The sequence below is a fragment of the Rhinopithecus bieti genome, unplaced genomic scaffold (genome assembly GCF_001698545.2).
Source record: "Rhinopithecus bieti isolate Rb0 unplaced genomic scaffold, ASM169854v2 scaffold_17861, whole genome shotgun sequence".
NCBI classification, from domain to species: Eukaryota; Metazoa; Chordata; class Mammalia; order Primates; family Cercopithecidae; genus Rhinopithecus; species Rhinopithecus bieti.
In genome coordinates, this window is record NW_016809830.1 from 5,512,701 (window position 1) to 5,539,881 (window position 27,181).

Sequence of the window (27,181 nt, forward strand, 5' to 3'; positions counted from 1 at the left end):
ACCAGTTAGAAAAGACAGGAAACAGGTGCTGGAGAGGATGTGGAGAAATAGGAACACTTTTACACTGTTGGTAGGACTGTAAACTAGTTCAACCATTGTGGAAGACAGTGTGGCGATTCCTCAAGGATCTAGAACTAGAAATACTATTTGACCCAGCCATCTCATTACTGGGTATATACCCAAAGGATTATAAATCATGCTGCTATAAAGATACATGCTCACGTATGTTTACTGCAGCACTATTCACAATAGCAAAGACTTGGAACCAACCCAAATGTCCATCAATGACAGACTGGATTAAGAAAATGTGGCACATATACACCATGGAATACTATGCAGCCATAAAAAAGAATGAGTTCAAGTCCTTTGTAGGGACATGGATGCAGCTGGAAACCTTCATTCTCAGCAAACTATCGCAAGAACAGAAAACCAAACACTGCATGTTCTCACTCATAGGTGGGAAATGAACAATGAGAACATCTGGACATAGGAAGGGGAACATCACACACCAGGGCCTGTCGTGGAGTGGGGAGAGTGGGGAGGAATAGCATTAGGAGATATACCTAATGTAAATGACAAGTTAATGGGTGAAGCACACCAACATGGCACATGTGTACATATGTAACAAACCTGCACATTGTGCACATGTACCCTAGAACTTAAAGTATAATAAAAAATAAAAGTAAATAAATAAATAAAAATACCAAATTGGATTACTCCAAAAAAAGAAAATGTAAAGTACAAAAAGAACAGAGGTTAACTATAAGGACAATATTAAATAATATTGACTGAAGAAAACAATAACAATGTCTAGTGGAATTTAAAGTATATGTAAAGTTACAATGCATGGCAACTGAAATGTAAAAAGAAGGGGGCAAATGGAATTGTAATGTTCTAAGGCTCTAGCACTAGCAGAGAAATTCTAATAGGAATAATTTGTTTCAGAGTGTAGTAAGTCAAAGATGTACTTATAATCTCTAGGGCAAAAACTAAGAGAATACTAACAGAATCTATAGCTAATAAGTAAAAGAAGGGGAAAGTAAAATTTAATTATTGTTGGGAACAGGCCCCCCAAAATCTGGCCATAAAATCTCTGCAGCACTGTTCATGATGGCCTTAACGCCCACGCTGGAAGGTTGTGGGTTTACCAGAATGAGGGCAAGGAACACCTGGCCCGCCCAGGGTGGAAAACTGCTTTAAGGTACTCTTAGACCACAAACAATAGTATAAGCGATCTGTGCCTTAAGGACATGCTCCTGCTGCAGATAACTAGCCCAACCCACCCCTTTACTTCAGCCCATTCCTTCATTTCCCATAAGGGATACTTTTAGTTAATGTAATATTTATAGAAACAATGCTAATGACTGGCTTGCTGTTAATAAATATGTGGGTAAATCTCTGTTCAGGGCTCTCAGCTCTGAAGGCTGTGAGACCCCTGATTTCCCACTTCACACCTCTATATTTCTGTGTGTGTTTCTTTAATTCCTCTAGTGCTGCTGGGTTAGGGTCTCCCCGACCGAGCTGGTCTCAGCAAAATATATTTGCTGAATCTGAAAGAGACCAAGAAAAAAAAATAAACAACCATAAAAACAGGTGAGTGAAATGGAACTCAAATGTTAAGATGGTAGATCTAAACACTATTAGATCAGTTTTCAGAGAAAAATAGAAATAGAGTAGCAGAGATCAGCAGTGGCCATAACAGTTAAGAGAAGAGCAAAGAGATAAAAGGTTTATAAAGAAGCAATTCAGAAAAAATCCAGCAGTCTGGGAAACTTGGAAAGGAAGTAAATGTGGATAATATTTTATCCACAGATATATCTAGGACGCATTATTATAACCAATGTTTGCACTGAGTTACCAAAAAAGAGTTAACATTCAATACATCTTAATTAAAAGATAGCAATCATAATGTTTCCTATTCAAAAAGTTAAACAACACATTTTGCAGGAAAAAAAAAAAAAAAAAGGATTTTATGCTATCTAAATAATCTGGACATTTCAGAGAATCCACAAAGTCCATATTTTAATATGCCAAATCATAGAGGAGAAAAAAATTCCGATTGCTATTCTTAGCTTTTAAGTGCCAGGATTCAGAAAGCAATCAAAAGTATGAGCATAATTATTATGATACCCAAACATTATTCTTTCAGAGTATCATATCTGTTATCATGTGAGAGACTGACATTAATTTTGTTTTGTTTTGTTTTGTTGCTGTTGTTGTTTGAGACAGGGTCTCGCTCTGTCACCCAGGCTATAGTGCTATGGCATGATCTCAGCTCAATGCAGCCTCAACCTCCTGGGCTCAAGCAATCCTCCCACCCCTGCCCCCAGAGCAGCTGGGACCACAGGTATGTGCCACTAAGCCTGGCTAATTTTTGCAAAGACAGAGTTTCACCATTGCCCAGGCTGGTCTCCAACTCCTGAGTTCAAACAATCCGCCCACCTTGGCCTCCCAGTGTGCTGGGATTACAGGCATGAACCACTGTGCCTGGCCAAGTTTTAAATATCTCTATATCATATAATCACCAAAGCTAATAATAAGCATGTTAGAATATCATGATTATTTTACTACTGGAATAATATTACTTCTAATATCTCCCCAGAATGGAAGGGGACAAAAGTTTCCTTTATTTGATGAGAAAATGTATTTCCCCTCCTATAGTGACAGGCATTTACTCCTTTGTTTTCTTAAGACCGGACAGCTTAACTAAGGCTCCTTTATTTATTAGGTACTAGACAACAATTGGTGTAATTTAAAATTTTGTCCTAACAACCACTGAGGACAAACAAATCTTACATACTTATGAATATATAATAATTAATATACTTATATTATCAACATACTCATATTTTCTATTCAAATATTCATTAAAGTTTTGGGATAGAATGTTAAGCAAGTTTAATTGATTCTTCAAAGGTCACACATATCATAAGAATTCTTCTAAGGACAAAAACAGTTCACTAAACAAGGCCTGGTATCCTGTACACAACGTCATTTGGCTTGTCCTTGTCTGTACCTTACAGTGCCCTTTTCACAGTGAATCATAAAGTCAATTCAACCAGTACAAATGTTTTTAGAGTGAATTCTGCAAGCAAAAAACACAGACTATGTTCTTAGTAGGTTGTATTTGACTTCTAAATTCCATTCTCTCGCCTCGTTACACAGAACACAAAGCTACTGACCTTTGCAAATATAGCCCATTCATTTTTTTTCAGGCTTTTGACTAATTAGACAACATGAGAGAAACGTAAGGTAAAAGATAAATCATCCTGGTCATTTTTCCACTCCCTCAGCCTCATCATTTTCCCCTACAAATAAGGTGATTCTGATTGGCACAACAATGCCCAAGATGTAAAGCTGCAGAACAGAAAATTACACACAGTAGGATGAAGAAATGAATTTCATGGCAGTAATGGTTTTCTACCTTCACTAATAAAACCCCTTTAGCCCAAGATCTCTCTACGAAGAACCATATATGTGGCAAATACTTTACAAGAAAAACATGTCAGAAACATCACCTGATATAATCAGACCATCTTCTTAACATATTTATGTATGCATTCGCCAAATATCATCATGTACAATCTATAAATGACTGGTTATCTATATTTTACAAATCTTCTCTAACTCCTAATCCAGTGAACTGCTTATGCTGTGTGGTGCTGGGATTAAAAAAAGAAAAAAGAGAAAAAAAAAGATGGCTCTACCTCCAAAGAATTATAACCATCTCTTCCTTCCTTTTAACAGAAATCACAGCCTACTTTCATTCTCTTCCACTGAAAATGACTTGGTACATTCATCTCCCTCTCTTTAATCATTACCAATTACAAGGAAACAATTTCTAGTAAGGGTAAACTCTCCAGCTCTGTTCTTAATACCATGTCCTCCTGCATCGGCCCACCCATTATCCTTCCACCAAAATAAATGCTCAGTGATCTCCTAAACAGAGTATAAACCCTGCTCTTAAATCCCTAGCCACTGAAGTTACTACCCTCCCCTTTTTCCATCAAAAGCTAATTTCTTCCACACTCTTTACCTCCACTTCTCATACTCAGCTCACTGTACCCTGATTTCTGACCAAACCAACTCTACCAAAACAGCTCTCTTAATCATCACCAGTGGCTTTCCTAATTACTAAACCTACACACCCCATTTCTTTTTTTTTTTTTTTTTTTTTTTTTTTTTTTTTTTTTTTTTTTGGTTGAGACGGAGTCTTGCTCTGTAGCCCAGGCTGGAGTGCAATGGCACGAACTCGGCTCACTGCAAGCTCCGCCTCGCAGGTTCATGCCATTCTCCTCCCTCAGCCTCCAGAGTAGCCTCCGGAGTAGTAACTACAGGCGCCCGCCACCACAACCAGCTAATTTTTGTATTTTTAGTAGAGACGGGGTTTCACCGTGTTAGCCAGGATGGTCTCGATCTCCTGACCTCATGATCCGCCCCCCTTGCCATCCCAAAGTGCTGGGATTACAGGTGTGAGCCACTGTGCCCAGCCACACACCCCAATTCTTAATGTTATTTCATTTCTCTGATAAACTGTAGACCTTTTACTTTTGTTTTCAACTGTATGTGTGATCTAGAATCTGCCTGTATGATTTCTCTTTCTCTGCTTCTCACTGGCTCATCTTCATCTTCCTGATATCTAAACAGGTATTCTGTCTTCAAATTTCTTCCATTTCCATACTCTGTCCCTCAATAGTATCATATGAAGATGTGGCTTAAAAAGAATTTCTTAAAGGATAGCTTTACAAACAGCTCTCAATTTCTATCCTGTAATTCTGTACTAAGATTTTGCAATGCATTACCAGTAGTCAAAATGTACTAAGTATAATTCATTCATTTTTCTCATTCGTTAATCCATTCAACAAATAGTCATATTTTAAAAAAGAGTCAGTTGGCTAGAACTGGAATAATCAAGGATTGAAAAATAAAATTAAACGAGGGAAGCATACGTCTGATCACAAAGAGTCTCAGAGGCCACTGTAAGAAGTTTGAATTTTGTTTTAAAGATAACCGAAGGCCACTGGAGGTTACCTGCCCAAGGTCACCCATGGCCAGCAAGTTATAGAACTATAGAAACATAATCTGAACACAGACATGCCTGTCACCAGAACCCAGGCTCTTAACCACTCTTTTGAACTGCTTTTATAAAAATAAAGCAAAAGCCATTCCACCAGAGAACCATACTTACACTCTTGATATTAACAATACTATCTTCTGATGTAGGAGTCGGCAAACTATGGCCCATGGGCCAAATCCAACTCACCACCTGCTTCTGAAAATAGTTTTATTGGAAAGCAGCCATGCTCATTTGTTCACATATTGCCTATGCCTGCTTTCACACCATAAAGCAAAGTTAAGTCACTATGACAGAGACAGTGCACAAAGCCTAAAATATTTACTATCTAGCCCTTTATAGAGTTTGTCAATCCTTGTTCCATCCAACTGTCTTTAGGTGCATCAGCTACTAATTGGGGACAATAAGAACTAACTCACCTATTTGCAGTGACAATTCAGGAAAAGAGCATATCTGAAAAAAATCAAATGACAGCAGGCACCCCAAAATGTGAACTGCAGTCTAAGTCAGGCTCTACACTCCAGCATCTATTTGGGAAAAAAATAATACCATCTCTATTCTATCTCACCATCATGTCACTTATTTCTCAAAGGTATTTTGCTGACTTGCACACACCCCAACTCCTAACACTACCAATAAAATGCACGTCTCCTATTACAATCACCCTGAAAGCCTATTCCATGGCCTGTACATTCCCGTTAATAGCACTGCCATTCTCCCTTCAGCCGGGTTTTGGTCTCTGAAATAATCTTGAACATCAAACTCTTCAAGACCAGAGTGAAGTCCTACTTATTCAACTTATGCAACAGCTTCCTAACCATCCCCTCTTCCACATTTCTAGCACCTAATCCTATTTCTAGTCCCCATGACCTCTCACTTTATCATTCCAGTAACCTCACAATTCATTTCCCAAATCAGTATTTGTAAGTGTCTTACATAAAAATGTTAGATATGACAAAATATTTCTTAAGCAATCAAAAGTATCCTTTTAAAAGTATTCAACATGTCAGCACCCATTAAATTACGTCCTCAGCTTTGCATTCAAGTTCCTCTACAACACAATTCTAACCGACACCTCAAACTTCCTACTAAATTTCTTGAGCAATTACCATTTTTCACTAGTATGTACCATACTCTATGTGTACTTATACTACAAAGTAATATACTTATACTACATTGAGTATTGGAAATAAAAGATGAAAAACTGAATTCCTGTTCTGAAGAAGTTCAAAATCTAGTAGGGAAGACAAATAAAAAGAGCAAAAAATACCCCATACAAAGGGAAAAGTGTTTTGGGAAAGGTATAAACAAAAAAAATGTGAGCATAAAAAGAATGTAAGAACTAACTCTGCCAAAATGGGTAGAGGCACTAAGGGTTGGTGATAGCTTCACTGTCCTGAGGAAGAATGAGATTAAAAAAACCAGGGTAGGGAAGGGAAAAGACGGATAGGATAGAGGAGCAGGATGCAGATTCCTCTATTTCAAGCCTGTTTTTTTTTTTTTTTTTTTTTTTTTTTTTTTTTCTCCCAGAAGCAGTGGTTTTAAACTAGGGCCATTTTTTGCCTCTTAAGGGAAACTTGACAATGTCTAAAGACATCTGATTGTCACAACTGGAAAGAGGAGGCTACTACTAGCATGATGCGATGTAGGTAGAAGAGAGAAACAATGCTCAACATCCTACTATATAGACTACAGTCCTCCAACAACAAAGAATTATCCATCCCAAAATGTCAGTCTGTCACGAATGAGCTATCATGGTCTACAGCCAAAAGGAACAGGAATAAAGGAGAGGATAAAGTTGAGATAAGTCGGCCGGGCACGGTGGCTCATGCCTGCAATCCCAGCACTCTGGGAGGCCGAGGCAGGTGGATCACGAGGTCAGGAGATGGAGACCATCCTGGCTAACACGGTGAAACCCCGTCTCCACTAAAAATACAAAAAATTAGCCGGGCACAGTGGCAGGTGCCTGTAGTCCCAGCTACTCAGGAGGCTGAGGCAGGAGAATGGCATGAACCTGGGAGGCGGAGCTGCAGTGAGCTGAGATGGCGCCACTGCACTCCAGCCTGGGCAACAGAGTGAGACTCCATCTGAAAAAATAAATAAATAAATAAAATAAAAAATAAAAAGTTGAGATAAGTTCAGGATGGGTTAGAACACTGATAATACAGATAGGGCAAGGAAGGAGAATGAGTTATATCTACACAACTTCACTCACCAAAACCAAAGGGAGAATATGCAAAACTGAACAAAATTTCCTTTTGCAAAGGAAGAATGCAAGTTACTAATGAATCTCCACATCTAAAGGTTCTTGAACACAGACAGACTTGAGGCTGCAAAGCAGGGGTCTTAAGACAATCAGGTATGAGGGAATTGCAAAAGACAGGGCAAAAAAGCTAAAGAAATGGCTCTCTGCACCTTCTGTTCCACATCATCCAATTCAACACATAGTTATTGCACAGCAGCTGCTGCTAGACGTCATGGAAAAGCACAGAGATAAATAAGTCAAAAATCCCTGCTCTCAAAAAGACTGAATTTCAGTAGGGAGAATTAGGTAAGTATATAAGTTATCATAATATAAATAAAAAATATATGTCACAAGAGAAATGAAAAGGGGTTCAAATATACACAATCTTGCAAAAGACTCATTGCACAATAATAAAGTATAATTTTACTGAATAACCTCTTGATCTTCTAGTGAGAAAAATATCACAGGATAGTACATTCTCCATCTTTGCAAAGTTTTGAATGTCCACTATAATTAACACAATTAGCAAAATAAAATATCTGTTACTTCCATATAGCCCTGATTGCTAACACCATTCTACCAAGACAAAAAGCAGGACACTTTCTATAGAGTATCCCAATACAAGCTTCACTTTCCATTGAAAGACTCATGTAAAAAAATAGATCCAATATCCTAGAGTAAGTCCTGTACCATTGAGAAGCTCTTAGTTGTTTGTTTTTTAACTGTGGGTGGGTTTATTTCTCCTGAGGTTAGAAAGCTATCCAGAGGACAGCTCTTTAAATATTCCCTTCAGAAGGAGCCTCAAACTCAACATGAGAAAATAGTTACAGAAATCCCTAATGGTCCAGCCAATATACATTTTTCATAAAGTGATTATCCTCCTGCAGCCTCAGCTTCCTAAGCCTTTTTCCTCCCTTCTATAATTGTTTTCCTTGTAGGCCAGGCAACAATTACCACTGCTACAAGACTAAGGAGGTTCACAAGCAACATATTTTACAATACCTAAGTGTAGTGTCTCTGATATCTGGTGCTTTTATCACTAATTGCACTATAAAATACACTATTAAAACAGGGACAAACAAGATTGTAAAAATCACATAATGGACCATGACCACTTACAAAAGCCATTCATAACTGTTACTGTACCACTCATTTTTCTTTAATTTTCAAGTTATATAATTATTTTTCCAAATTTTTACTTCTAGGGGATACCATCAAGAAAAAGAATATATCTGGGAGTTACACAACATGCACGCATGCTCTTAAACATATTGTTTTATAAATTTGCTCAAAATCAAATTACATATCATGTCAGAAAATGTGCTACGAACACTGAATTCCTAGAGACAGCTATGTGATTCCTTGGAAGTAATTACAGGTATGGTCAATGCATTTAAGCTGTGATTTCTTCACAAACTTTCGGGTATGCTACTGAAAGCACAGAGGAAAAATGTAGTTTCATAGTTCCAATTGTTGAAACACACAATACAACATAGCCGATAAAACATTTATATCTTGAGGGCAGAAAGAATGATCAAAGGGTGACATTACTGTGAATTACTGGAGGATGTGGGTCAGTGGAATTGCCTACAGTACTTCACGTGTCATCAGCACGCACAAACTCATGGTTAATTTTCAAGTCTGCAGATGAGCCTTTCAACCCCTTCACTATTTATTCACATGTCTAACCATTTAAAAACACGAAAATCAATAAGAAAAACTAAAATTAAAAGTATTTGTGCTATTCACTAATAACTCTAATGAATATTTAGATGGAACTAGAATTTTAAGTAGTGATTCAGATGAAATATTGAGATTGTCTCTAGGTTTCATTTATCCATTACTAAAGACAAACTAGTTCTAATTCTACCACATTACACAAATACCACAGACCAAATAGTGGCTAGCCTCTACAAAACTAAAGATAAGTAACCAATTCATGAATTGGGACTGGTTTTTTTAATAGGATAATCTTCTGTTAACTGAAGAAGTAACTTATACTTCGATTATTAAGTGTCAGTAAGGAAAGTGTGTTTGAGTTGGGTCTCAGAAAAATTTCAATACTTCTGCAATGCCATCATACTTATTCTGAAACAATTTCTTAAATCTTTACAATGGTTTAACCTTACTAAAATCAGAACCTAATTTTAATAAAATGATACATCACAATTACAGACATCTTAATTGTACCTAAATTATTTTTTTCACTCCTTAGGACACTAGCTAGTGCTCAATCTTTCAATAGAAAGACTACCAAAAAGTGAGACAGATTATATACACTTGTTTGCCCTAATTTGAGAAACTAAAGTCACTTAATTCAGTCGGAAGGATTTTAAAATATTTGAATGGTAAGAATAATTTACTTTTTCAAATGCCAAGTACTTGAAAAACTCAAACTATGTTGGATAAACCTAAATGAAAATCAAAAGCTTATTTTTCAAGTGTCATCTCTCAAAAATTATTTCCTAAGATATGCCAAAGCCATGTTACTAAATGAAGTTAAATTGGGGTCTACACACTTCATGAGCCCACATACAAAACTTACCTTGTCAGATGCCTCAGAAGCCAAGAGGTTAGTTGCAAGGGTTTGTAGCTTATGATGGGCCATATTTTTAAGAGCAGCAAGACTACGTCTTGTCATAGCTTGTTTCAGGTTGACTGCTGGATGACTAAGTGAATCGACAGCAGCAGGAACAGCTTCATCACAAGCATTTAGAATTTCAACTGCTGTTATCCCCATCACACAACGATCCAATGCACCTGTGAGAAAAATATATTCATAAATATTTCATAATACTACAATATTTTGAATAGTTTAAGTAAAGAAAAAAATGGTATGAAATTTTTTTATGTAGAAATATGTTTTATCAATGCCTCCTGGAAATATTTTTTTGTACTTCCTTCCTCTAACAATCTTCCATGTAGTACTTACCACCTCAATTAATTCCTCTCCACAAAGTCCCTGATGCAGCTTCCCAATAAAGTCAAGTTCAGAACTAAGATTCCAACAACCTTCTCCAGGCTTTTCTACTCTTTCTACCTCCCAGATGGTTTTCTTGACTACTTCCGTCCCATCACACCAGTACAAATATTAAAATCTATGACTTGACCTTCCTCTAAGTTGTATATCAATCTTAAAATCTTACTAAAATTTGCTTTTTTCCTCCTTGAATAATTGCTGAAGCTTCTCTAAGAAACTTCCACAAAACAGAAAAAATATTATAATTTCTCCATTCTGTCTGCAAATTCTTGACTCTTACTCTCACCACCCAGTCAAATGTTTCTTCATATGTTTGTGGAAATTACCACTACTTCTATTTACAACTACTTTATTTATTTATTTACTTTTGAGATGGAGTCTCGCTCTGTCGCCCAGGCTGGAGCGCAATGGCACGATCTCAGCTCACTGCAACCTCCGCCTCCTGGGTTCACACCATTCTCCTGCCTCAGCCTCCCGAGTAGCTGGGACAACAGGCGCCCAACACCACGCCCGGCTAATTTTATGTATTTTTAGTAGAGATGGGGTTCCACCGTGTTTGCCAGGATGGTCTCGATTTCCTGACCTCGTGATCCTCCCACCTCGGCCTCCCAAAGTGCTGGGATTACATGCATGAGCCACCGCGCCCGGCCTGCAACTACTTTAAAGCTTCCTCATTTGGCCATCCTTTCCATTTATCTCCATCTATGCATTTCTTGTCTAAGTCAGAGCACAAATTTCCTCCAATGCAAGCTTCACTACCTCCTTCACCCACCTTTCAAGCTCTTTATGTTACATTTTCAATGAGTTATTCCCTGGCCCTCTTATCAAATTTTCCCTTTTCTGCTTCACTTTCTCCACAACATGAACACCAGAGAACATACTATATGTTTAAAGTTTTTGTTATTTTTGACCTGCCTCTCTCCACTCAGAATGTAAACTACACAAGAGCTAAGAGTTTCAGATGTTTTGTTCACTGTCGTATCCCTGGTACACTGAACAGTGCCTGGCACATTAGAGGCACTGAGTAACTATTTGTTGATTAAATGGAGATAGAGTTAGCAGCCTCAAAATACAGAGTTGTAACAAATCTATGAGAAAAAAATAAGCCAACAAAATAATGTTTAAAGAATATGAACAATCGAGAGAAGAAATACAAATAGGTAGTAATCATACAAAAATATGTCAACCTCACTAATAATCAAACAAATCAAATTGAAGCAATAATGAAATACTATTTATCTCTTACCGTACAGATATTCAGCATTCTCAAGTGTGTAAGAAAACTGGTAATATATTTTAGTACAAATAAAATTAGTAATTTTTTAACAAATTCTATTAAATTTAAAACTCACATTTCCTTTAACATCGGAATTCCTCTTCTAAGATTATGCTAAATAATGATACCATATCCAAACATATATGTGTGTAGTTGGGTTATAATTGTCTTAATCATAATAGAAAAATTTTTTGGAAACCTAAATATCTATCATTAGTAGACTGGGTCAATAATTTATGATGTATCCACTAAAAGGAGTACTGTGAAGTTATAAACACAACGTTTAAAAGAAGGCTCAACTATATATATTAACATAGAATAAAAGCCACAACATATTGTTAAATGAAAATAACAAGTTAGAGAACAGTATTCATAGTCTAAAGTGGGGGAAGGGATATTACAGTCACAGAAAAATACTCTTAATAGATGTACACTACATGGTTAACAGGGTATATTTACATGGTTGAATTAGTATAGAACTTCATATTCTTGTACATGAAGATTTGTAAGATATCAATTTTTTACAACTGTATATCATGTTTTAAATATTGTGGGAAAAGATTATTTTAAGTAAATTAAAGTTAATTTGATTTTGAAAATAATATGATATTCTTTCAGATATCTTAAAGTTTCACAGGAATAAATTTAGAATTTACTACTCTAGCTCTTAATTCTCTATTAAATGTGGTTTGTAGTTATAATGGAAAGGCTTAAGTGACTTTCCATTATTGATATCCAAAATAAAATCATTAATCAACAAATAAGTGAGAATATACTACCTGCAAAAACACCAAGTAACTAATTTACTCTCTGGTGTCAAAAGTTTATACTTCCTCTCCTCTTTTGAACAACTGAGCCCAAAGTTAGTAAACAGACCTGAGCAAAGGTAGGAGTCCATGTCAGATAAGGGGCATGGTGGTGAAAAGCAGGCCTGCAGCAGCCCAGGGCAGTATGTCAGAGGCTGAGAGGGTGTAGAGGGAAGCTAAACAAGAGGGAGGTGGTGGCAGCAGTTTGACACAGAGTTCAGCCCCAGAAGCATGTGCATGAAGAGACACTGTTGGAACCCGAGTGGAGAGAGGAGGGAGTTCACACAGTGAGGCAGCCCAGTACAGATCCCAAAGGTAGGTCAAGAAATCAACACATGAAAGCAACCTGGCACAGAAGGTTGAAGTCTAAGAGGTATGAGAAGAGCATCCACATGGTGAGGGGGAATGGTATGGGGCCCATAGAGTGAAGAGGGTATCTATGCAGTTAGGCAGCTTTGCACAGGGTGCTGGATCCCAAAAGGGGAGAAAGGATGTCCATGCTGGGAAGAGAGGACGTCAGTCACAGGGTATCAGCCAGGATGGATAAAAAGCACAACCACACGAGGAGGCAGCATCATCTACTTGTGCTGTAAAGCAAGACAATGCTGAAAGAAAAAAAATATCCAGTGTGAAGGGACTCCCACAGACCAAACCCAAGACATCACATACGAGTTTAGGAAAGTAATCTATTGTATAAAATAGAGATCCAACTGAAAATAAATGAGTAACTTAAATGTTTGATAAAGAAAAGCTATTTACATGGTTTCAAAGTATCTCTTCACAAAATGCTTACTAATTACAAAAAGAAAATATAATAATTTTCCAGTGAAGAAGCCAAAAAAACACCTTAAGTGACCTAAGTAAACACTAGTGATGAAACAAATTAAAATCATATGCCAACTGATAAGATGTAATGAGAAAAATGTCAGTGATTTTTTTGCCAAAGATATATATTCTGAAAATAACCATGAGAAAACATCAGATAAACAGAAATTGGGAAACATTTTATAAAACGACTGGCCAGAAATATTCAAAACTTTCAGTCTTTAAGGTGAAGGAAGAACTAAGGGACTATTTTAAATTGAAAGGGGGATAGAACTAGCCATGCACAATTCTAATCTGGATCTTTTCGCAGTAAAAGACTGTAGTGGAACAACTGGAAAAGTTAGAATAAAGTCTGAAGATTAAATAGTTGTAACACAACAATGGTAATTAACTTCCTGGGGCGGGAGGGAAATGTACACTCCATGAGTGAGGGTCAAAACATTTGCACATAAGAGGATAATCAACAACACAAGCCAAAAAGAATAATAAAGAGGCTGATATGGTTTCGCCCTGTGTCCCCACCTAAATCTCACCTTGAATTGTAATAATCCCCATGTGTCAAGGGCAGGATGAGGTGGAGATAACTGAATCATGGAGACAGTTTCCTCTATGCTATTCTCTTGATAGTCAGTGAGTTCTCACAAGATCTGATGATTTTATAAGGGGCTTCCCTCTTCGCTCAGCACTCATTCTCCCTCCTGCCGCCCTGTGAAGAAGTGCCTTCCACCATGATTGTAAGCTTCCTGAGGCCTCCCCAACCATGTGGAACTGTGAGTCGGTTAAACCTCTTTTCTTTATAAATTAGCCAGTCTCAGGTATTTATTAATAGTAGCATGAGAATGGACTAATAGAGGTTCAAAAGATAGAAAAAAAAATCCATTCCCAACTAAACCTGTTTTTAAAAACATTAGGGAAAGAGTGGACTCTGCCTGAATATTTAAAGATTTTGAAAATTCAAATTAGCAGAAAAGACTTCTGCTTCCAGCCAAGACGGAGTAATAGGAACTGAATTTACCCTTTTACGTATAATAATTGGGAAAAAATAGATACAAGATTTGAAACAATGCTTTTTCAGACAATCCTTAATTGACAAATGTCCATTGTCTGAACATTGATTGACTAACATCCATTGTCTGAATAGTCTAACAGATTCCTTAGCTGAGAGTACAGGCAGATAGAGTTTGCAACAGAATACCAGGGTGAAAAGAAAGCTCCAGAGAAACCTGCAGAAGGTCCTCCTTACATATTTGGCAGAGTACTGATTACTATGTGACTGTGAAGAAACTAACTACCCAAGGCCAAGGAAAGAACCACTTCAAAAGATTAGAGGGTGCAGTACCCAGGACTCAGACAGGATTGTGAATAGTGCCTACTCACCAGCCAGACTGGAAACTTCACAATTCATGAGCCACTGGGTACAGTTCTCAGGAAGGTCTTCCCTTTGCAGTGGATAACAATTAGCTCCACATTTAACCCTGCTCCAGCCCTACCTAACAAAGCAAGACCCAAAAGGATCAAACTGTTTCTCAATAATTTAACTGTGTCCCACAACAAAGCTCAAAACATTTGCAGAAATACAAAAATATCCAATACCCAACAAAATAAAGTTCACAATATATGATAGCTAACAAAAAATTACCAGGCATGGCCAGGCGCGGTAGATCATGCCTGTAATCCCTGCACTTTGGGAAGCTAAGACAGGTGGATCACCTCAGGTCAGGAGTTCGAGACCAACCTGGCCAACATGATGAAACCCCCATCTCTACTAAAAATACAAAAAATTAACTGAGCATGGTGGTGTCTGTAATCCCAGCTTCTCGGGAGGCTTGAGGCAGGAGAATCACTTGAACCTGGGAGGCGGAGATTGCAGTGAACTGAGATTGGACCATTGCACTCCAGCCTGGACAACAAGAGTGAACCGCTGTCCCAAAAAAAAAAAAAAAAAAAAATTTACCAGGCATGTAAAAAAAAAGATCAATACTGAGTGAAAAAAAAAAAATCAAATCAAGAAAACAAACCCAGAACTGACAAAGATATGAAAATTAGAAGACAAAAGCATTAAGTTATTATAATTATATTCCAGATGTTCAAAAGGTTTGCAAAGAGACATAGAAGATATCAAAAGACCAAAATCTAGCTTTTAGAAATGTAAACTACAATGTTCAGGATGAAAAATATACTAGATAGGAATAATTAGATTAGACATTATAGAAGAAAATATCAGTAAACTTGAAAGCATAGCAATAGAAATTATATAAAATGAAACAAAAAAAAATAATTTTTAAAAATGAAAATACCATCACAGTGAGCTGAAGAACAACTTCAAATGGCTTAAAAGACATATAATTGGAGTCTCCAAAGAAAAGAAAAGAAAATGGAGGGGAGAAAATATATTTGAATAAATTATGGCCAAAAGTTTTCCAAATTTGATAAAATCTATACAGCCATGATCTAATAAGTATAACAAACTCCAAGAACAAGAAATATAAAGAAAACCACAATCAAATTGCTCAAAACCAGTAATTAAGGAAAAATCTTAAAAGCAGCCAGAGAAAAAAAATGTTACATATAGAAGAAACAGAAGGACGACAGCAGATTTCTCGCTGGAAATAATGCAACCCAGAAGACAGCTGGAGTACAGGAAGCAAAAGACAAAAACCTGTTGATCTAGAATTCCATATCTGGAGAAAATAGCCTTTAAAAATGAAGATAAAACAGAGTTTTTTCAAACACGCAAAAGCTGAAAGAATTCATCACCTGCAGACTGACACTAAAATAAAATTAAATTTTAGACAAAAGAAAATGACTCTAGGCAAAATCTGCATCTACACAAGGCAATAAAGAGCAATGGAAATGGTGACTACACAGGTAAATATGCAAGACTGCATTCTTATTATTCAAATTTCCTGAAAATATCATAGATATTTTGTTTGTTTTAAACAAACAAAAAAAAAATGGAAGGAAAAAAGCAATGTTCCAAGTCAGTGAAAATCATGAAAACAATATGGATGATACTAGCAACAAGAATTGGGAGTGACCCAATTATTATTGACCAGAGAAACTGGTTTGTGTAAAAGAACAGCAAGAGGTAAAGACAGAAAGGTAGGAAGGTGCCACACTATGCAAGACCTTGTCCTGAAGGCTTTATGAACTAATATTGTTTATGGTTTATTCATTAAGACATTCATATGAAGCAAGTGTTGTCAGTGTTTTCTTTCCTAGGATTAATTTCCCAGCAGAGTACAGGATGAATTAGAAGGTAGAAAGAGTAGGCAGGGTACCCAATAAAGATAGCCTAGGTATGAAAAATATGGCCATAAATTACAATGGTACACTGGAAAGAATAAAAAAGTAGGTGAGGGAGACCTAATGGGAAAGACTTAGTGATTAATTGCATGGAGGGGTTGTGAGGGGAGGGAGTAGTAAGCACGGTCATATCTCCACTCTAAACCTCTTCCTTCAAAAAGGGAAGCAATGAAAATGGTAACTACATAGGTAGGTTAATATGTAAGATTTCATAGAGTCAATCATTAAAAGAGAAAAAAGAAACTCTCTAATTATACTTGGTTTTACCAAGGTTTTAGTCAATTACCTCTTTTTCTTAACCCATTCATTTTCTGTGTCTTCCCCTGTCCTATTGCATGTTTTGTAATAGAATGAAAAGCAAAAATGTACAGAAAAGCTGATGATGTAATGGCAATATATAATGAAATACAAATGTAAGATCTAATTTCCACTGTATTAAATACTACTGGCAAAGGGTCAAATACATGAGGAAAACACATGCTACTAAAACCCTCCACTAATAACAAAAGACTGAACTTCAGCACTACCTCCTGATTCTCTTCAGCAATTTTAGTAACAAGAGAAAACATCAATTTAAATGCATCAAAATAAAAGCATGAAAAACGTTTTCAAAACTTAGTCTTAAGGAAGAATAACAGTCACTAAGACTTTACTTATATGACAATCTGAGTCCCTAAAACACAGGCTTTTGTTAGCCATGCTTTATGTGTTTTCAAAAGACATACCAACATACATTAATTCATAATTCCCTGCTAGATTTCATTAGGTACTTAAGTTCAAAAGGAGACTCAAATGTATATTTCATGAAGTACATGCAAAACAGAAATATTAGAAAACATGGAGAGCAGAACATAAAAAGAAACATCACATAACAAATAAATTCACAAGTCCTCATACACTAAAATTCCTGATATTTGTCAAGCATTAATGGCATTTGCATTTGTACAAGAACATCTAATAATTGTACATAAGGAATAGAAATACGATGTGGGAATCACTTTTGTTGTGTAGCAAGAATGATAAAAAGAAGCAGATGAGAATGTGGTTTAAGCTTGGTAATGGCTAGATAAGAAGAACATTTTGTAACATCGGTCATTACTTTCAGCATGCCTGTTTCCCAAAGAGACAGGATTCTGACCTTGTCAATGGCACTGCATACTTACTGGGAATACCAAACGGGAAAAATGAGGCGGTTGATCCCAGAAGCACATAAGCAGCTCCACAGAAGCCACCTAGGTCAGTGGCTCACCTTAAGTTCTTAAGAGGGAAGCAAGAGGTTCATCTGGCTCAATCTTGTTGCTAGTGTTTGGGTAGTTTTTTAACTATTTAGAGATGTAAAAGAATAATTTCCATGGCCATTACATCACTATTACATTGCTATTGCATATAAGAAAATGTCACAATAAAAGAACAAAAGGTTCTAGAACTCCAGCTCTCTACATTTTGCATTACTAGCTTTGGCTGCATTTCACAAGGAAATATGAACTGAAAACACAAAGTACTCATTTGAAGAAAAAAAAGCATAAACATGCTGCATAAACATAAAAAAAAAACATAAAGGAAAGACACTTCAGGTGTTTTAAGCTAGAAACATCAGTATAACTCAAAACAATAACTAGAAAATTGCCCAATATGCAAAACAGGGTTAACATGGTATGGCTGCATTTGTAAAAATACATTCCCAAAACACTAACAAGAGGTATTAAGTATCTCCTCAGAGTTTAAATACATTTCACACATCAAACTCTGGCTGAATCTGATTTTCCTAGCTTCATTTTTTATTTATTTAATAAATAAATAAATTTAATAAATAAATAATGTCAATACCTCCAGGATGTACCTTACTGACTCCCCAGGGAACTTTATATCACTAGCTACAGCATGAACAGCAAGGAGGAAAAAAACAAAGTATGCCTCCTATTATGGTTGAAATCCAAAATAAATTCAGCTTCTCTATAGCATTTATCTTGAATGTCATATTGACTGATTGCTTACCCAAATCTTCAGCATGTAATTTCAATATTACATGCTGTATTTTATCTAAATTGGGCTTAATTATACTAAACTGATTATAAAAATAACCTCTTCCAGTACCCCTACAGTTAGGGCCTATTTGTCATTTCCTTCTAGAAAAATTACTAGAACAGTAACTTTGTCTATCAGTAAGGCCTCATTTGTAAATAATTTCGTTTTATATTCTTCACAAAGATATTTATAGTATCTGAAATATTCAAGTATTATATATTTAAGCATCAGAAAACTTCAGAAAAATGATACTCTCTTAATATTTAATTTGAACAAGTCCTAGACAAGTTTACTATACATTTTCACTTAAAATATATCAGCTATTAATTTAATAGTTACAGATTTTTTTTATTTTTAAGGCAGAGTCTCTCTCTGTCTCCCAGGCTGGGGTGCAGTGGTGCAATCACAGGTCACTGTAGCCTCGACCTCCTGGTCTCAAGTGATTCTCTCACCTCAGCCACCTGAGTGGGTGGGACACAGACATATGTCACCACACTCAGCTAATTTTTGTATTTTTTTGTAGAGACGGTGTTTCACCATGTTGCCCAGGCTGGTCTCAAACTCCTTGGCTCAAGCAATCCACTTGCCTCCACCTCCCAAAGTGCTAGGACTACAGGTATGAGCCACTGTGCCCAGTCTTAATATTGACAGTATTTTAATACAGTGTCTTACAAATACCATTATTGCTATAAGAACTTTCTTTAGTACTAATTCCCAAAAAACTATTTCTAAATGTAGATAACGTCATACTCCCAAGTTCAACAAAGTAGCAAGTTACATAGCATGCTTCTTTAATAATAGTAGTAGGAAATACATACACATGCATGTATACACACACACAAAGGCTTACAATTGCACACACATACACATATATACATACATATATTCTGTTTACCACATGTCAGGAAAATATTATCTCATTTTATTTTCTCAGAAATGCGTTAAGATAGAAAATATTATTACTCTAATTTTACAGGTGAGGAAATTGAGGGATAAATATCCAGTGACTTGGAATAGGTCACAGGGCTAGCTAGGAGTCCATCCTAAGTTCAATCTAAACAGTCTGACTCTAGAGCCAAAGACAAATTCCATATATTCAGTTTATGAAGTGGACTAAAAAAAAAATAAAACACAAGACTGCTATTCAGCAGATAGGACATAACATAAAGACACATAAAAGAAAGATACAAAATTGCATATGTAGTACAACAGCAATTCTGTTTTTTTAAATGCCCAGAAAGAGATTAGAAAGTAATTTGCCAAAAATGTTAACATTTACCACTGAGCAATGAGATGTGGGTTCATCTTTCTTCTTTTCTAATACTTTTGTGCTTTTAATACTTGACCAAAAGTATGAATCTCTTTTACAATGAGAGACAAGAGAAAGAAAAGTTACACACAAAAGCAAGGAAGTTTGACAGACTTCAAGAAGGCTTCCTCTTGTCAAGATTGCCTATGTACTACTAGTTAAAATGAAGACAATAAATAAAAGATTACTGAAGCTTATGACTATTTATTCCCAAAAGGCTTAAGAGAACTCCCTTTTGCACAATAGTGCATGCAGAAATATGTTTAGAGTCTGATTTCAAAAAAACACTATTTCAAACAAAGATGAAGAAAAGGAAAAAATCTAGTAGAAATATTAGTACAACTAGGAATCAAAAGAAAGACTTTCATAACTGATAGATGACTACTGAAAATTGTAAAAGTAAAAAAACAATGAGTTTGAAAAAGGCCTAAACCAATAAACATTTAGTTATATACTTGCAAATTTCTGAGGGAAAACCATGGCAGTCTGTGTATAAACATTACATATTATTGTCTGTGCTTTTAAGCTAAGCATTACTTGTTCTACATTATACCCCCAACACATAAGCTTTCTGAAATTTGAAATTTTAAATGTTATCTCTAGAACTTGAAAACTTCATTTTAATTACCTCATACAATTAACTGCCCAGCATTGCTTTTCTGCTGTTCAAAGAAAAAAGGGTTGTATCTTTTTCACTACATGTGAACCTGGTGATTTCTTCTTGTTCACAGTTTACTCGTGAATTACACAGGAATCATACATACTTTGCTGTCCATATGTCTGTCCTCATCTGCATATTATCCTCAATTACATGCTTTTAAAGATTCATGAAATATTCTACAAGCATTTGGCATAGCAGAACAAAAAAGAGGCCACTTAAACAATTAGAAATAAAAGTAGCAACTATTTTACATTTCAAGGCTGTTTTCTTCATTCAAAAGACATTTTCATTTCTAGAAAACGAAATATACCCATTTAATTTTCTATAGTATCTCTTCATACTCGTTCTTACCAGTATCCATTTGCCAGACGTACACAGAACCATCTGAACACCCCACTACCAGATAATCATCAGAAGGCCTCCATTTGATTACTTGAATAGGAAAAAGGTGACGAGATGCCAACATTATGCATTTTTTCTCTCGCAAACTTAGAAGTCCTACTGAGTGGTCACTGGCTACAGAGCAGATGCAGTGCTGTACTCTTGCCTGAAAAGAAGAATAAACCTTAATTGTATTTAAATTAAATTTAAAATAAAATGGATCCTGTTTTCAATAACTTAAGGCAAAATTAATTATACATTTGCTGCCACTGAAAAACAACCACAATATTAGGTCATGTTGAAAAATGTGTTCCTTTATATTATACATAAAACCCAGATCAATCATCAAAATATTTTTATACTAAATTAATTCTAGATTAAAGACTGTAAAAGATTGGAAAAACTGCTGTTCAAATTTAAAGATGACCTCACTAAAATGATTACTATATTGGAGCAGGCAAAGCTGAGAAAAAATTGATCTGTTATTAGGTGTTCTCTTTCCATGCTGTGAACTTTCCTTTGTTTGCTGCGGGAGCTGCTTTCTGCAGCGCTTCTTTCTGTCTGTGACTCTTTCATTTAGACCCATGCTCTTTCCTGCACCTTTGCTCAAAAACAATACCCTCACCGTCCCTCTGCCACGATCATTTCTTAGGAGTCATAGATATTCACATTATCTGTAGATATGCATTCCTAGTTCCTTCATGGTGTCTATCCATAATGTCAGCAGATACATCACCTCAACTAGCCACACAATAGCCAATTAAATGTTCTGCTGTACATTTTCTGCTTACCTCTAGTTTTGCCCTTCAACTCCTTTTAGAACAAGACAAGATATAAATAATCAAAGATTTTCTCTGGTAAGAGAGAACTGAACCTATGACCTAAAAAATTAAAAATTAAAGTCTGTATTTCTGTAAAATAATTTATAAACAATTGAAAACTTAACTTTTCAGTGACTTACTAGATTATGCTTTCAGGTCATACTGAGAGAAACCATATAAAAACAGCCATTTGAAACTCATTCTTGTACATATTGTGGCTATTTATGGAAGGTGAGGCCCACTGCTCTATATATATACTCTTTTCCTTGTATGGGATCTAAAGAAAAAAACACATCAAACCTCACCCTGCTGGGGTTCTCCTAAGCAAACAGGCTGTTTTTAAACTAGAGATCAGTATCTCAGTATCTTTCCCAAATAGGACATGTGGATAGGTACTAGGTGAAAAAAAGGGAGGAAAAGTGTGGTCAAATGTGCATGGGAATACTGACAATACTGAGGTTAGGTAGTAGCTGTTGTTTTTAACCACAGAACTTCCAAGAACCTTTAGAATGCTGTGACCATAATTATCTCGTCAAGGGGATACAACATCATTCATCTCCAAAGTTGTTTGACCATAGTAATCTTATTAAGACCTAGTTTTAGATGAACACACTTTGGAAACTCAGGACTGAATTTTCTATCTAGAACAGTGCTGGATCTTGGGCATAAGTATCGGAATATGGCCTATCAATGGTCTCATTTGCTTTCTTCCCTTATATTCTCTTCACTAGGATTTAGCTTTATTTTTATCTTACTAGATAATGTTTATTTTTGTAAACAACCTAAAATAAATGTTTGAATGTTTTATTTTATTCTTTGTTAGCTTTATTTGTACTTTGTGTATTATAATTACATACTATAATCAGCATAACAGGTGTTTACTCATGTTAAAAGTTAAAAAAAAACTAAGTTCAGAGAAATGGTATTACAAACCTTTGTTAAAACATTATATAGAACTTTTAAGCATTTTTTAAGCTTACTTATTTTCCTGATAAACATTCAATTGAAACATGAAATGTGATTCTTAATGTCTTAACAAAAGACATTAAAAACTGAGGGGCAGTTGACTCTGACACACACAAATTAGTTTTATAATTAACAAAACAAAATGGCAAACTACAAAAATAGTTAAATTTGGGTATGTTAGAACAAAACTGGGTAAATACACACACACACACACACACACACTGCTACATACGTATGCTGCTAATTCAAAGCAAGAGTTTAATACAATGGATGCTTTGCATTTCTACAGCTTATCATCAGTACTGACTTTGTCAAATATATCCATTATTCATTTTATAAAAAGGGTTGGTTGCTACATTAATGGTTAACTACAATATTCTATTTTGCAACATTAATCTGTCAAAAAGTGGTCATTTTATTTATTTCCCTCATGAAAGAAACAGTTATCTTTTTCTGTAGGTATAATGAACTTAAAGAATGGTGCCTAAAGAGTATTCCTTTTCATCTGTTCATATCCTGTCATCAGGCACTTATCAATCACAGTATTCACACATCCAACACCACTGTTTTATATATATATATATTATATTTAATAGAGCCTCTAGGTTGCCCAGGCTAGTCTTGAACCCCTGGGCTCAAGCAATCCACCTGCCTCAGCCTCCCAAAGTGCTAGGACTACAGGCGTGAACCACCACGCCTGGCCACTGACCCTACTTTTGATTCTGCTACTTAGACTTAGAAACTCTCCAAAATCTTCTTTATAAAGAGCTAATCCCTAATTAGTGCCACACATCTAACTGACCTACTTGCTAGTCCCCACGTTGAAAGTCATTTCATTCATGCTCACATACACTCTAGTCATTCCTTTTCAAAAAGTAGAGAAAATGAAGTACGAGTCAATATGAAGTTTTGCCAATATTCTCTGTTAGGTGTTCTTAAATTTTGCCCTATTGGAGATCTCAACATCTGAGGTGACACAAAGCTACTGACAACAACTGAGCTACGCATACTCTCTCTCTGTCAAAGATCTCCTTACCATAGTTTGTAATTTAGCAGAGAGAGGACTAGAGCCATTAAGCAAAGAAAAAAGCCTTTCCCATTCTTATGAGAAACTTGACCTTCCACATTATCAACCCCTCATGAGAAGTTTCCCTGTCAGAACTTTCACCCTCCCCATAGATACACAGGCAGATAATTTCAAAGATTTAAGAAAACGTAATCTATCTTCATAAGACTTAAAAGCTCTACATTATATTATTACTGTTATGTAGCAAAAATAAAGGACATACAAAATGAATATTAAATAAGAGCATAGGATGTGCTTTAAAAAGTAGATTATGAGATGTAATTTTCTGAAGGTTAAAAAAAAGAACTTTAACTCCAAGATTCTAGCTTTTCATTTCTACATGATGCATTCTCCTCTGACACATAAATTTAACTAAATATGTTTTAAAGAATACTTTTATTCTCCTTTCACATAGTGTAATAATGAAAATTTGCAAATAACAAGCTTAATTTACAAAAAACTGGTCCAGGCCAGGCACAGTGGCTCACACCTATAATACCAGCACTTTGGGAGGTCGAGGGGGATGGATCACCTGAGGTCAAAAGTTCAAGACCAGCCTGGCTAATGTGGTGAAAGCTTGTCTCTACTAAAAATACAAAACAGTAGTCGACGGGGAGGCTGAGGAAGGAGAATCGCTTGAACCTGCAGACAGAAGTTGCATGGAACCGAGATCACGCCATTGCACTCCAGTCTGGATGACGGAGTGAGACTCCATCTTAAAAAAAAGTTTATTCCAAAGTAAAAATGATATACCATCTCTGTAAATAAGTATCTAAAGAGTTAACTTTAGCTTTACTGTAATAAGACTGGAAATAGCCAAAATAATGAAGAATGAAAACAAAAAAAATCAATATTACTAAGCCCAAGAAAGCATAGTTATTAGAGGTACTTAACTCATAAGAAAAGATGGTTTCTTGCTTTTTAAATATGGATTAAAATAAATCTAATTTTCTTTTTTCAAAAAAATGCTAGTCCAACTCATATAAAGAAAACTGGCCTGAAGTAGAAATGACCCAATATAGTAAAACCTCATTAATTTTGATTTCACTAATTAATTCTGAGTTGATGGCTACCTTTGCAGCCTGTGTGAAAACAAATTAATGGTATAAACAAAGCAAATGTCTAGCCTATTTAAGTGTAAAAGGAAAAAAGACTATTCAAGCAACACTTGATATTAATTTTAATTCAAACAATGAACAGCGTAATAAATAATTATCAGCTATCTGTTAAATAAAAACACTTAAAAGTTCTGATAAAACACAATTAACTTAGTTTCCTCTTATCTGTCCTCAAAATTATTAAAGCACTTCTTAAAGAATACTTTGTAACTCATATTTCTTCCTGATTTACATCCAGCTTCTTCACAAATGAGTTAAATTAGCACAATGCCTTTATTATTAAATTCTAGAGATCTGGGTTACTGAACACCTATTTCACCCGCAATGACTAATTTCATAATTTGATTAATTCCATTCTACTTCACCTTTTTTCATTTCAACCTGGAAAAGTCACCTAAACATGATTTAACACCAATGGCATTATAACAAGATAACATATAAAACATTTAAACTGTATAAGTAAAATAATAATACAACAACTAAAAAATGTGAACCTCTTATCTTTAAACTTATTTGAAAAATATGCCTCAAATTATTCCTATTACACATGCATTAAATAATTTTGAAATGTGTTCCCTAGTTGTATATTTACAAATTATACATGTGTAATTCTGTGCACTATATCACCTAAATTGTAATAGATGCACAAATACATATATTTTAAAAGGATGACTCAAGGTTTAAGTAAACAGATTTAAGAATAAACATTTCTCAAATGTCTCACTAATGTGAGTAACTTCATATTACATTAGCCAATCTCTCATGTCACAAAATGGATCCTTAGGAAGGTTTCCTTGTTAATGACAGTGGATGTAAATACAATTTTCATATAATTATAAATTTTTTGCTGCCCTCCTGCCAGACTGATCAAATGATCATTAAAACTTGTCATATAGCTGATGAAGAGATTTTTCATTAGAAATATCTCCCATCCATATTTTCCCTGCCCATTTTGTGATGGCTAGGTTTAGAACTATATAATATCATCTGCAAATCCCTTAAGCAAGTACATTCTAACTGGAAACAAACAGGGTCAAAGTAACTCTGGCACCCCACGTGAGGCTCACCCACTCTGGCCTGAGATGATGCGTGTCCATCTGGAATGCAAAACAGAAGAGGCCACCAATGCCCCTCCTTCTAGTAAATGTTCATAAAGCTCAATTTCCTAAGGTTAAAAAATAAGTAAATAAAAGTTCTAAGATTTTCTTCCTATACCCCCATTGACTGTCTTTCTATTCTACTTCGGTAACCACTGCTATCAACTGACATAAAGAATGTAAACATAAAATTCCACTTAAAAATTTGTACTGTTACGGAACAGAACTTATGCAGCACAGATGAAGTATTCTATCAACTGAGCTAGTATTTTACAGGTGAAAGTTATTCAAATTCATGTTGCAAACATTGTATTAATTCTGCCCTAGACACGATATGCACCAATGACATCAAATGCCAATTAAAAGTAAAGGTTAACAACAATCAACAGAATATTTAACCAAGTAAAAATGCTATTTTATTTGATGAAAAAGCAAAGAGAAGGGAGAAGATACTGGCCCAAAACAAGTATATTCTTAGGTCAATTACTATTTTTCAAATAATTATCATCTTAAACCAAATAAAGGCTCACTGGATTTGCCAGTAAATAATCCTCACAGTACATTAGTGCTGAACAGCAGAATGCCACAAGCTATCACAGAATCTGATAGAGTCAGAATATACCACCTAGGTCACCCAGTCTGACCTTACGCATTTTACAAGACTTCATTTTAAACCATTCCCAGAAACCTCTTATGTAACCTGTTCCTAAGCATCTGCCATGAATTACAGAAATCAGAGACAGCTAGTTTATCCCATCCACTAGCTCTCTGGGGAGATGATTCCACTTTCCAACAGCTCCCAATGTAAATAATACATATTTTTTATTTTCTACTTTTGTTAATTTGTTTTCTAAACTAAATTACTCTTTTTCTTCATATCATTTCAGGAGCAATGGTTTTATTTGCCCAAAATAATTTTTCTCTTTGCCTGAACAGTTGCTAAACATACAAACATTCTATTGTCTCTCCTTTTAAACATGCCCATCATTAGACATGCTATAAATGACCAGCTTCTTTTGCTCATAAATCAATCCCACTATTCTCTTAATCATTATTTCTTGTACTTCCCAGAACTCTTACTATGGAACATAAATGTGTAGTTAAGATGCATCATTTATCACGTTAAATATTCTACCTGAAGGGGAAAAAAGAGCCTATGAAATTAAATGTTAATTTCACTTCTACACTTTCACAAAACTAGACTTTTTTAAAAGCTTTAAAATCC

At 35.5% G+C, this 27,181-nt stretch overlaps 1 protein-coding gene across 1 annotated transcript in view; it reads right to left on the reverse strand.

Annotated features, from left to right (window-relative positions):
• The window catches only part of WDR7 (WD repeat domain 7), a 407,408-nt gene that overhangs the window by 318,267 nt on the left and 61,960 nt on the right, over positions 1-27,181 (reverse strand). Inside the window, exons 13-14 of the mRNA XM_017890454.1 lie at positions 20,859-21,054; positions 9,865-10,079 (exon numbers count right to left, since the gene is read on the reverse strand). Of these exons, the coding sequence (XP_017745943.1) occupies positions 9,865-10,079; positions 20,859-21,054 (411 nt within the window). The remainder of the gene's footprint in view (positions 1-9,864; positions 10,080-20,858; positions 21,055-27,181) is intronic.